This window comes from Cervus canadensis, chromosome 5 (assembly GCF_019320065.1).
Source record: "Cervus canadensis isolate Bull #8, Minnesota chromosome 5, ASM1932006v1, whole genome shotgun sequence".
In the NCBI taxonomy this organism is placed as follows: domain Eukaryota; kingdom Metazoa; phylum Chordata; class Mammalia; order Artiodactyla; family Cervidae; genus Cervus; species Cervus canadensis.
The window spans coordinates 42920313-42931686 of record NC_057390.1 but is presented as its reverse complement, the minus strand read 5'-3'; the positions used below and the strand labels follow the sequence as shown (position 1 = coordinate 42931686).

The following is an 11374-nucleotide window of genomic DNA, read 5'->3' as shown; positions in this document are numbered from 1 at the left end:
GCCACCTCCGCGGCCCACAGATTCGGGTGTGGGGACGGCGGAGCACGAGGGAGGGTGAACCGGCCCCGGATCCAGAACCGGCTTGCTGCAAGGGACCCCTGGTCCCCTGGCCAGTGTCCTCCACCGGCAGGGCGGGGCCTATCTGGAGGCGGGGTCGAGGTTCGAGGGGCGGTTCCGGGTGGCCGGCCTGGAGGTGCGCCAGTTCCGGTGCGGGGAGGACGGGGCCGGGGCCTAGATGGAGGCGGGGGCCAACATCCGGGAGGGCGGTTCCGGGGGGCAGGGCCGGGCTGGGCGGGACCGATTCTTGGTGGGCGTGGCCTTCGCGGCCCCGGCCCGCCCCTTCCTGCCCCGGCGCGCGGCGAGGAGGAGCGGCGGCGGCTCAGCGGCAGCGACTGGAGCGGCGCGGGGACGCGGTGCGGGTTCGCGGGGCCGCGGAGATGCTGGGCGTGGCGTCAGGAATGACCAACAGGTAAGATCGCGCGGGCGGTGAGCTCAAGGCCGGAGCTGGAGCCACAGCCACGTCGGCGGTGTTGCCGCCGGGGCGGCCCCTCCCTGCGGCGCGGGCGGACAGGCCTGCAGAGCCCGGGGCCCGAGTGGACCGCGACTCGGCCCGGCGCTCCTAGCCCTGCTCGGGTCGCAGGAGGTGTCCGTGAGGGCGGGGACGGCTCAAGGCTAGAGATTTACTTGTTTAGAAACGGAACATACCTTAAAGGATATTTACTCATTCATTAAATGTAAAATGAGTCTGTGATTTCTACGTGTGTAACGCATGCTTCATGAAAATAGCGTTTTCCTAACAAAAAACTCAGTGTGACGAGAGCCGTGCTTGTACACTGTGCGAATCTCCTAAATGTGTGCATTTCCCTGCCTGATCTGCCTTCAGTCCGCTGCGGCCCGTTTTGCTTGAAATCCGAAGCCCGCTCCGACGCAGAGATGCGGTTGGAAGAGGGAGCTTTTCACGTAGTTGCGGTATTTTCTGTTATTACTCCAAAACTGGGTAATTTAATGTTTGTTAAACATCAGTTCGCTGTGGCGTCCTCAGCTTTACCAGGAGCTTTTCACTCGCGGTGACGCTCAAATTCTCCGCAGGCCCTGAAGTTCAAGGGGCTTGCTCCTGATTGTAACAGGCATGTTCCTCGTTTGGAAGTGTTGATTCACTGAGTTAGGCAGATCTTCCAAATGTTGACACATCTCTTTATACAGTGTCACTAAGTAACATTTGTTAATATCGCTTCTCATCCTCTCCTTAGAAGATCTTTAGGTTTGAAACTGTCTCTCAAGCTCCAGGCAGTGGAAAGAAGTTTTCCAACATTCTCATTCTCAGTTGAAAGCTTGATTTTTATTATTGGTCGGAAACTCTTGTCAATTGTTTTCTTCAACATAACAGACTTGCTTTGTTTAGTTTCAAGAAATGTCTGCGAAATGCTAGCCTAAAAACCATAGTTTGTTATTCTTTCTGGTAAAAACGGTAGACCATGAAAAAAAGCGTCTGATTGAGTGGTCCCTGGGTCACCCTCTTGCTTGCCCTGCAGACAATTGTCCAACTGTGGTGAGGCCCAAGTGCTTCATTCATCACAAGAAACGGAACAGAAGGTCAGAGGTCGAGATTTAATAACATCAATAATTGGTACTGCTTTATTAAGGACAATTTTTTGTTTCTAGAAAAATTTATTGAAAATTAAATGGATACAAAATTTAACATATATGTAAGGTATGAAGAATGACAATACAATGGATATAATATGACTTGAGTATAACCATCTCCCTTTGTTTTCTTTGGCTGCACCACACAGCATGTAGGACCTTAGTTCCGCAACCAGGGATCAAACCTGCACCCCTGCATCCCTGCATTGAGAGTGTTGTCCCTGCATTGGAGTTTTAACCACTGGACCACCAGGGAAGTTCCTAAGCAGGTCCTTTTAAGAGCCTTGCTTATCTTCTGATCCCATCACATTGCTATCCTGAATTTTCCTTTAGCAGTCCCTTACTTTTTCTTTCTTTTTAGTACTAAGTGCATTCGTAGTGTTGTGTGACCATCACCAGCATCTATCTTCAGAACCCTTTTTTCTTGCAAAACTGAAACTCTCCATTAAACAACTTCCCATTCCCCTCTCCCTCCAGTCCCTCATCACCCTCATTGTATTTTCTGTCTCTGATTTTGACAATTCCAGGGACCTCGTGTAAATGGAATCATCCTGTCTTTGCGTTTTGTGACTGGCTTGTTTCACACAGCATATCATCCTCAGTGTTCATCCATTTTGTCTTGTGTGTCAGAATTTCCTTTCTTTTTAAGACTGAGTAATACTCCATTGTATGTTTATACCATTTATTTGTTTATTCACTCATCCTCCAGCAGACACTTGGGTTGTTTCCACCTTTTCGTTATTGTGAATAGTGCTGCTTTGAGAATGGGTGTATGTTTTTTATTTGAAACTTTTATTGAGATAATTGTATTTGGCGGGGGGCGGGGGCGGGGGGGAATTCCCCTGGTGGCTCAGCAGTAAAGAATCCTCCTGCAATGCAGGAGATACGAGTTTGATCTCTTAGCCATGAAGATCCCCTGGCGAAGGAAACGATAACCCACTCCAGTATTCTTACCTGGGAAATCCCATAGACAGAGGAGCTTGGTGGACTACAGTCCAGGGGGTCCCAAAAGAGTTGGACATGACTTAGCGACTAAAGAACAACAATTTTTTTTATTTTATTAATTTTTTATGTATTCATTTATTTATGGCTGCTTCATGTGGCACATAGGATCTTAGTTCCCCAACCAAGGATCAAACCCCTGCAGTGGAAGCGGGAGCTTCTTGGCATTATTATGAAAACGGTTTTGATCCCCAGGCTTCTTAAAAAGATCTTGGGAACCCTCCAGGGTTTCCAGACCACCCTTTGAGAACCAGTGTTAACATCAACTGAAATCAGGAAGGAAGTAGAGATTCTTGGAATATTTAAAAAGAAGTATCTAAGAAGAGTTCTCTTAGAAATGAGTGTCGAGAAAAAACAATGAGTGTCAAGTGCTTGCTGTAGTGAGTGCTTTCTGTTTGGGAGGAGTTTTAGTGGCACTTGAAGAACCACTGTGCGAAAAGCAGCTTTTGCCTTGAAGGATTTTTCTGGGGCACAGTGCCAGCGTGTCATGACGAGGGGTGATGCCCTGGTGGGGTTTCTTCTAGATCTTCACTGTCCTGTGCCTGTTTGTGTGTGAGGAAACCATGCTCTTAGTTTAACTGGTGAGAAGTTGGCAGTAGGGAAGATGGCTCTGTCTGGATGTGTGCCCTGCAGGCTTAGGATGTGAGGACCACGGTCCTCACCTCTCTTTAATTTGGGGCGCCCTTGAACCTGTTCCTGGACGCTCTTTCTCCTATTGAACGTGGGTGGCTTTCCCTTTCCTCCCCGAAGTGGGGAGTATCTTCCTGACCCCCTGAGGCCCCAGGGGCTACAGGTTGGGGGAGGCGGATCCAGGCCAATGATGGAAGCTCAGAGCTTTCCCCCGGAAGCCTGTGTTTTCAGTAATCCTGTGTCTGTTCCTCAGATGATCGTTTAAGTAAACCTCAGTGTAGGTCATGTTCTCAGCTAGGGCTGCACTTAAATAGAAGGAGAAGCATCTCAAACCATTCGTCGATTTTACATTTCTCCCAATTATGCTTTAAGCTGTGGTTTCCCACCCACAGGAGTGTCCTCTACATTACACGCTGGCCTGTGGCCAGGTTGTTTTCCTAAAGCTTTCAGTTATTTGAGAAACACTAGCTGGGGTGCCCATTGCCACATTCCGTGGACCCTCCAGCAGCTTTATGCCTTGTGAGATGTCCCGTCCTCTCTTGTTTCGTCAGATGTTTTCCACACAGGAGCTCACGGGAGGGGGTTCATTTCCCTGCATCTTTTTCATGTCGGAACTTATTTGCCTTGGAGAGTCCACAGTGACTTTTGCCCTGCGGGTTGGGAGGCTGCAAACACAGCGGGCTCTGCAGGGTGTCCTGAGGGAGGAAGCAGAGGGTGGGGGCAAGCGTGAATGCCCTTAGGGGAGCTTGGAGTGGGCACACCGGACTGAACTAACTTCCCTGAGGTCAGGTGAGGTCCTACGCAGGAGCAAGAAATAATACAGAAAGAACCAGTGTATTCTTTACCCCGTTTCCCCATTGATAGAGTTTTGCAAAGCTGTGGTACATGATCCCAGTCACAGCATCAACAGCCAGGCAGTCCCTGGGTCTCACTCAAATTTCCCGGCTGTACCTGCGGTCATGGCTCTGGGACACCCCACCCAGGTGAGACTTTGATGTGTCCTAGCCACATGAACAGGATAACTCTGGATATTTCTGGATGGCTTATTCTATGTCACCACAGAGCTGTTGTGTCAGAGTCCTGGATGTCAGTCTCTTTCAAATTGATTCCATTTGTGAAGTGCATCCTTGGAGACTTGCTGTTCTGAGACTCATGTGCCAGTGGTCATGGTGCTTGCTCCTGGAGGCCAGGGTCTCCTCCCACCGCACACGCTGTTCTCTCAGGGCCACCCTGACAGTCCTTCCTATTGGGGGGCTCCTCTTCTGGCGCATCCATTCGGGGATGAGTCTGAGCAGTTGCTTAGACAGATTGTAGGTTACTTCTCATGGGGAGGGGTGGTAGTCCTCATGTTGTGTCTCATGTGTGTGTTTTTGCTCCTGAGGCTGGGCACGTTGCTGTCGCATAGGCCCGCCTGGGGGATGTGGGCAGCAGGCATGTGGGCATGTGGACGTGTGGACACGGTAGGTGGTGTCTGGGCCACTAGCGGGTCCTCGTCCTCCTCGACACGGAGGACTTGGCAGCGGGTTCTTAGGTGCCCGGTGGGTGCAGCTGCAGAGATTCGAGGGGGATGGGACGTGGCCCCAGCTCTCGAGAATCTTTCAGTGTGTTGTCCTTCATGTCAGTTCTATGTTTTCCTGGAGCACCACGCTGGGCATGTCACCTCTCTTTTCAGAATGTTAAGAAGACTCCTGGTTGCCTGTCAGATAAGGTCCGGACTCCTGCACCTGGCACTCAGGCTGTTTGTCACCTTCTGGCTGGTTGTTAGCCCCCCCAGCCCGTGGTCTCTGAAGGCACCCTGTACACCCCAACCTCAGGGCCTCTGCTCACACGGCTGGAAAACCTTCCTCTCCTGTGTCTTCTTGGCCACTGGAGCAATGTGGCCGCTTGGCCCTTGGATGCTGAGTTCCTGAGACATGGATTGAGGTTGTGCTGGAGCCTCAGGGCTCAGAGCTCATGTCCTTCCTCCTAGAACACTTTGACCTGCTTCGGGTGACTGCCATGCGGTGTTTTAGGTTGTACTTACTTGTGGGTGCATGCTCAGTCACTTCAGTCGTGTCCAACTCTTTGTGACCCTGTGAACAGTCACCCACCAGGCTCCTCCGTCTGTGGGATTCTCCAGGCAACAATACTGGAGTGGGTTGCCCTGCCCTCCTCCAGGGGATCTTCCTGCCTCAGGGATTGAACTGGTGTCTCTTATGTCTCCTGCATCAGCAGGCAGGCTCTTTACCACTGGTGCCACCTGGGAAGCCTCATAATTACTTGTATCTGTATTTAGTCTTTTCTGGCAAATCATAGTCTCTAGAAGTAAAGGAGCATCTTCGTCAGATTTGTTAGGTGTCCAAGGAAGAACAAATTGGATTTAGATGGGCTTCATTTCTCCTTTTCTTCAGTCATCAGTGAATTGACGAGTCCACAGCCAGCTCTGCTGGATGCCTGTGACAAGCTTTCAATAAAGTCATAAGACTTGGGGTGAGGGGAGCTGGCTTGCACACGTTTTAGCTGAACCCTGCAGTGTGTGACGTCCCAGTGGCAGAGACCTGGCGTCCAGGCACCTCTGAGGAGAGATTCAGAGATGCTCAGCCCTCCCTGTTAGATTATTTCGTCTCATGACTGGGCCGCCCTTTTGTAAACTTTCTGGCTAATAACCACCTTTTATTAATAACTTGTGGTTACACAAGTACTTTAAGGTGTTAAACATCTATTTCACAAATCTTAGATGGCTGCACTTTGAGGTAGCGCTTTCATGCCCACTTTACAGATGGAAACAGAGCAGGAGATTGGCAAGCCACCGCCTCACAGGGTTGGGGTGAGGTTGGTGCCCAGCCTCGTCCCCTTCCTGCATCCCCTACTCCGGTGTCCCCTCCCTGTGTCCCCTCCCGTTCAGATGAGGCCGAGGCTCCCGCTTCTCCTCGGTGTCAGGGTGTCCTCTTTGTGTGGTAGGTAGTCGTGCCCTGAGTGTGGTAGTCACGAGGGGCTGCATTGTCTCACTGCCAGACAGTCCTTCCTTCTGAACATGGAGGTTGTAGACCTCACACTCGAGGCCCAGCTGGAGGATGTGTCAGGTTGCCTTCTTCACTTGAATTCGGGGTGTGTGTTTCATCTTGAGCACCTGGCCCCTTTGCCTCCTGCTGAGTGGGAGACCTGAGCTCGGAGAAGCATGTTGTCCACGTCACGTGTGAGCCTCACTCCCCTGTTCCGCAATGACACGGTGGGGACCAGGCCCGCCGTGAGCCCCGAGCCCGGCCAGGCCAGGTCCAGGTGCTGACCCTCAGGGGGAGGTGCCAGCACCCTCCTGTCACCCTCGGAGGACAGCGGGGCAGGATGTGATGACCCCGCGGATGTTCCTCACATCTTTGGAACACGATGGTGAGAGATCGGTGCCGCGGCCCCCCACCCGCCCCATGCCTTGACGCCCTCATGAAAAGCAGTTCTCAGCCTTGGGTCCTGGAGGCAGATGCAGAAATAGAGGAAGATGAGCCTGCTAATAAGCATGGGACTACAGAAGGGACCTCAGGCCTCTGACGGTTTCCTTCCAGCTTGCGTTTATTCTTCGGATGTTTGAATTTAGGTTAAAACCTGAGCCCGATTCCTCAGGCTTGAGTTGAATGCCTCTATCCGATATTCTACTAGGAAACTTTAGAACATAGTAAATATTCACTCACTACTTTCTAATTTTCTCATACAGAAAGTGTGTGGGAAAGTGGTGTCTGGAACATCGCCGTTTGGTTGGGGCCCACCCCGGGATACACCGCTTCCCTTGGGTGCTGACACTCTGCTGCCGGAACTGCTGTCTCTTCGGCCTGCAGTGTGGGCTTGTCACAGTGGGACGTGTGGGAGGGGACAGAGTGGGGTCTTCATTAGAATCTTGAGCTGGGGTGACTCACCCAGCCCACCAGCAGACTCTGTTTTCCCAGTGTGGGCAGTGATGTTTTTGTAACAGCCGTGAATTCTTTGTAAACATAGCTGAGACTGGTTCTCTGTTTTCAAAAATGAGTCTAAGAAAAGAAGAGCTTCAGCCCCGACTAGAATCTGGAAGGTTCTGTTAGCACTTAGCCCATTTCGGGCAACTGACTATACTTACATGTTTGAGGATAATGATGAAAAAAGTATAAAAACTTTAAAAAATATATGTGTATAGGGCACTAGGTTATCTGTCTCGTAGGCCAGACCAGAATTGCAATGATGTAACTTTGAACTGGGTGCCAGGCTACTGTCTGAAATAATTTAATGCTGGTTCTGGACTTAATGTCCTTTTTTTTTTTCAGTGCTGGCCTACTCACACCAGGAAATGAAAGCACTTTTTGTCTTTGGGTATTTGCCAGATCTGCCCAAAGCTCAAGGCATCTGCAGATGTCTGCTGGAGGCAGTTTCTGGATGCTGTTAACAGAGTGTATAGCATGGGTACTTGTACACAGGCTACAAGACTTCTGCTTCTCTGCTTCAGACCTGGGCCTCCCAGCCCTGCTCAGGTGCTTTTCCCTCTCCCGGTTTACTGGTGATGACAAAGGACAGCAGTGAAATGTGGAAAGTGATGCTTTAACTGTGTTACATAGCTGTCCATTGAATTTGACAAAAGACAAAAAAGTTCCAGCGATTCCTCAAAATTTCAGAGGTCTTGGTTTTCCCACAAAGGTCATCTGGAGACCGTGAGACCAGACTTAAAAAGAAGCGTTTTCCCATCTTGAGCCCTTTTGACTTTTAAAATAAACACACTCCCGCATCTCTTTCTGATGATGTGTTCTGTCATTGAGACGCTTTCTATGAAGGAAGTTGTGGTGACAGTTTCTGGAATGTGGGGCTTCGGCAGATGCAGATTAAGTGGGTGATGGAGCTCCAGGGACAGAGGCTTGGGAACTTTTTAGCAGTTAAGTTTCCTTCTGCACAGTCAGGCTAATTGAGCTTCCCAGGAGGAAGCATTCCTGGAGATTAGCTGAACAAATGAGGGGATGAAAGTCAAAGTCTGAGGTTGGGTCTGTTAGATGCATTTTGATAAAGAGCTTACATTCTAACAATGCAGCATTGTCCACAAAAGCTGCCGGTGCTGTAGGGAGTCCTGTGTATGCTACACCCATGGACAGTGCGGAGCTCGCAGGAAGCACTCAGGAAGTACTTGTCAAATGAGTAAATGATGGTGTCATGTTTTATTTTGTGTGTATTCTTTTTGGCTTAGTGAAACAGAGCTCTTTAAATGTAGCCATAAAGTCACTCCTGAGTAAATGCTAATAAAGATGGCTTCAGTCAGCGTTAAAATCAATTTGAAGGCTTATTTTAACTCCATGTGATTTCAGTAACTCTGTGTGGTGTTTCAGTATTCCGTCCCTTCCTGGGGTTAGCACGGAAACAGTTCTCCGACCTGAGGAGGTGCCACTCCGCACCAGTGAGGCTTCCATGGGTAGGGGTGAAATTTTCCCGGTGAAACATTAACAGTTTTTCCTGTGAACTTCTTCAGTTTCCACATTAATATTTAATTTCAGTACCGTTAATCAGAATTCCAGGTGGAGTCTTTTGGTGAAATTGGTAGAATTGTCCTGATGTTTCTTTCTTTGGAGGAATAAAGGGGCAAGAACAGCAGAGAGCTGCTTCCTGAAGGGAGGAAGGTGGGGGTGGGGGGGAGCCATGTTATCTGTGTATACCCATCACAGCTCATCACACAGAGTCTGGGGTAACCTGGTTTTCAGGGGAAAAGAGGAAACTTATTCCTTTAAGTGCCATAAAACTGTGAGATCCTTTGTTAGCAGTTAGGGGGAAAAGCCCGTTTATTGCCTTAGAGTCTCATTTTACATCAGTAGAAATTCCAGATGGATAATATTTAATAGCTACATATAAAATCCAGCCAGATAAACATGAAAATGTAATAGGAATGTTTCTCAGATTCCTAGAATGAGAAGTACTTTTTAAATTCAGAAGTTTTAAGATCCAAAAGGAAAGGTTTATTGGAAGGAGAATAAATTTCTGAAAATTAAAAACAAAAGACAGATTGGGGAAAACATTTGCAACAAAACAAGATAGAAAGCATTAGTATTATGAATTGATCAGAATATGAGCACCTAGTATGTGTGTAGGGGAAAGAACATGGACAGAGAGAATGTAACAAAATAGAAACAAACAGGGAAATAAAATTAATGTACAAAAGTACAAAACATGTTGCAGCATGATTAGTGATTCATCAAAGAGATGCATATTAAAATAGATACTATCAGTTTTACAGTGTTAGCAGATCTTGTTAAAACATGGGTACCTTATATCACTGGTAAAGTTTGTAACATAGTTACCTTATATCCCAGGTGTGAAGATATATTGGTAAAATTTGTTAGGAAAACAATTTGGCAGTATATATCAAGTCTGAAATGATTTATAACTTGTAATTCAGAATTTCCACTTCTGTAAATCAAACCCAAGAAAGTAATTCTAAATGAGAAGAGAATGTGACATGAAATGCAGCCTTATTTTTACTACAGTTTGCCCTTCTGTTTAATTCAATTCTGACACTATCCACCTGGAATATACAAATTAACCCTGTTGGTTTCATATATATTATCCTCTTTCATCAAAATCAGAGAGTAGATAGTTTCTGTAAGTTAAAGTTTCCAAGTTTGAAGTGTAAAATGCTTCATGAGATTGCCAGTGTCCAGGGCCCCAACTTTGTGTGTGTTTCAAAAAGAACTGGTTTATTTCTGTCAGTAAACATGATTTCTTAATGACCCATACAGAACAAAGGGCTGAATGTTTAATGAACTAGAGATGTAAAATACAAGATCTTACTGTTCTGTTAACACTTCCCAGCAAAGAGGAGTAACCTCGGGCCATTAGACACCTCAGAAATGCGCAGGAGCAGGAGGACATCTCACTGCAGCATTCTTGACCCCTCCCAGCAGGGCAGGTAATCCAGATGCAGTGATTGCCCTTCCTGTCCTGGGATTGTGGGCTCCCTGCTAACAGCCCAGCAGAGCCCACTGGGTCCTCACCGCCTCTGTTCTGGCATTTCTCTCTTTTTTTTAAATGTGATAAACGGGCTTAGTTTGCAGCAGGTAATTGAGGCAAACACCCTTTGACATCAGCTGTGAGGAGACTGTTAGGAACACATTTAACGGTAGGAAAATGGCACGGCAGCCACCCTGCCAGGTGCCTGATGCGGTGCTTGGGTCCCGCCCTCGGGGAGGCTGAGCCTGGTCTCCTGTGGAAGCTATCCTGTGTGGTTTGGCCTCCACACCCAGACTGGCCTCAGTTCAGAGTCTGTGCAGGTGGAGATCCTGTGGTGATCCGCCTTCGCGGCCATGATGGACGCCCTCGTGGACAATGTGGAGAAACTCTTTGGTCCTAAGAGTTTCTAAGTGTCCCCGGCAGCTTCCAAGTGTCTGAGATACCCAGTGTGTAGTCCCCAGGGGCTCATGCACACAAAGCAGCGCCTTCTGGTTTCTCAGTCTGTAAATATGAGTTGATTGTAATTGGCTGTGATCAGTATTAGCTTCTGTTCCACAGGAAGTAAGAAAATAAAACGTTTTGCCTTATGATTGACTGTTAATAACTTCCCAACCATTACTTTTATTTTGCAGCAGAGTGTTGGTTTGTATTCAGTTAGACTTGACCTCCGGATTGTGAGAGGGTGTGGTGGTGCTGACCTCTGAGGAGGAATCCTACTCTTGACATTTAAAATCACCTTGCTTTTAACCTAGCCTGTCACCCTCCACCCTCAAGTGCTGCGTCTGTGGAGTGGAGCTCATTCTGTGAAGCGCTTGCTGCAGGATCTGGAATCCCCTTCTGCACGTGCTTGTGAGCTGTGTGTGTGTGTGTGCACGTGTGTGCATGAGTGTGCGTGTGTGCACCTTGGTGAGAAATGGAACGTCTCCTGCCATGTCAGTAAACAAGGATGTCACGGTCATCCTTGTTGCAGCCATCACGGATGGTGAGCTGGCGAGCCCTGAGGGAACTCAGGAAGGAAAGAACACCTGCCGTCCCATCAGCCGTCAGACGGCAGCCGCTCTCCATGGTGAGCCCTGAGGACGCTCAGGAAGTGAACGGACAGGATAGGGACTTCCCTGGTGGCCCAGTGGTTAGGACTTCACCTTCCAAGAGGGGAGGGGAAGGGTGGGGCGGGTTC

The 11374-nt window shown here is 48.7% G+C and overlaps 1 protein-coding gene across 2 annotated transcripts in view; it reads left to right on the top strand.

The window, feature by feature from the left end:
- The first annotated feature begins 315 nt into the window (after positions 1-315).
- Positions 316-11374, top strand: part of LIMS1 (LIM zinc finger domain containing 1) — an 81023-nt gene continuing 69964 nt past the window's right edge. For both annotated transcript variants that reach the window (XM_043468678.1, XM_043468677.1), the window contains exon 1: positions 316-469. In XM_043468678.1, the coding sequence (XP_043324613.1) occupies positions 438-469 (32 nt within the window). In that variant the 5' untranslated portion in view covers positions 316-437. The remainder of the gene's footprint in view (positions 470-11374) is intronic.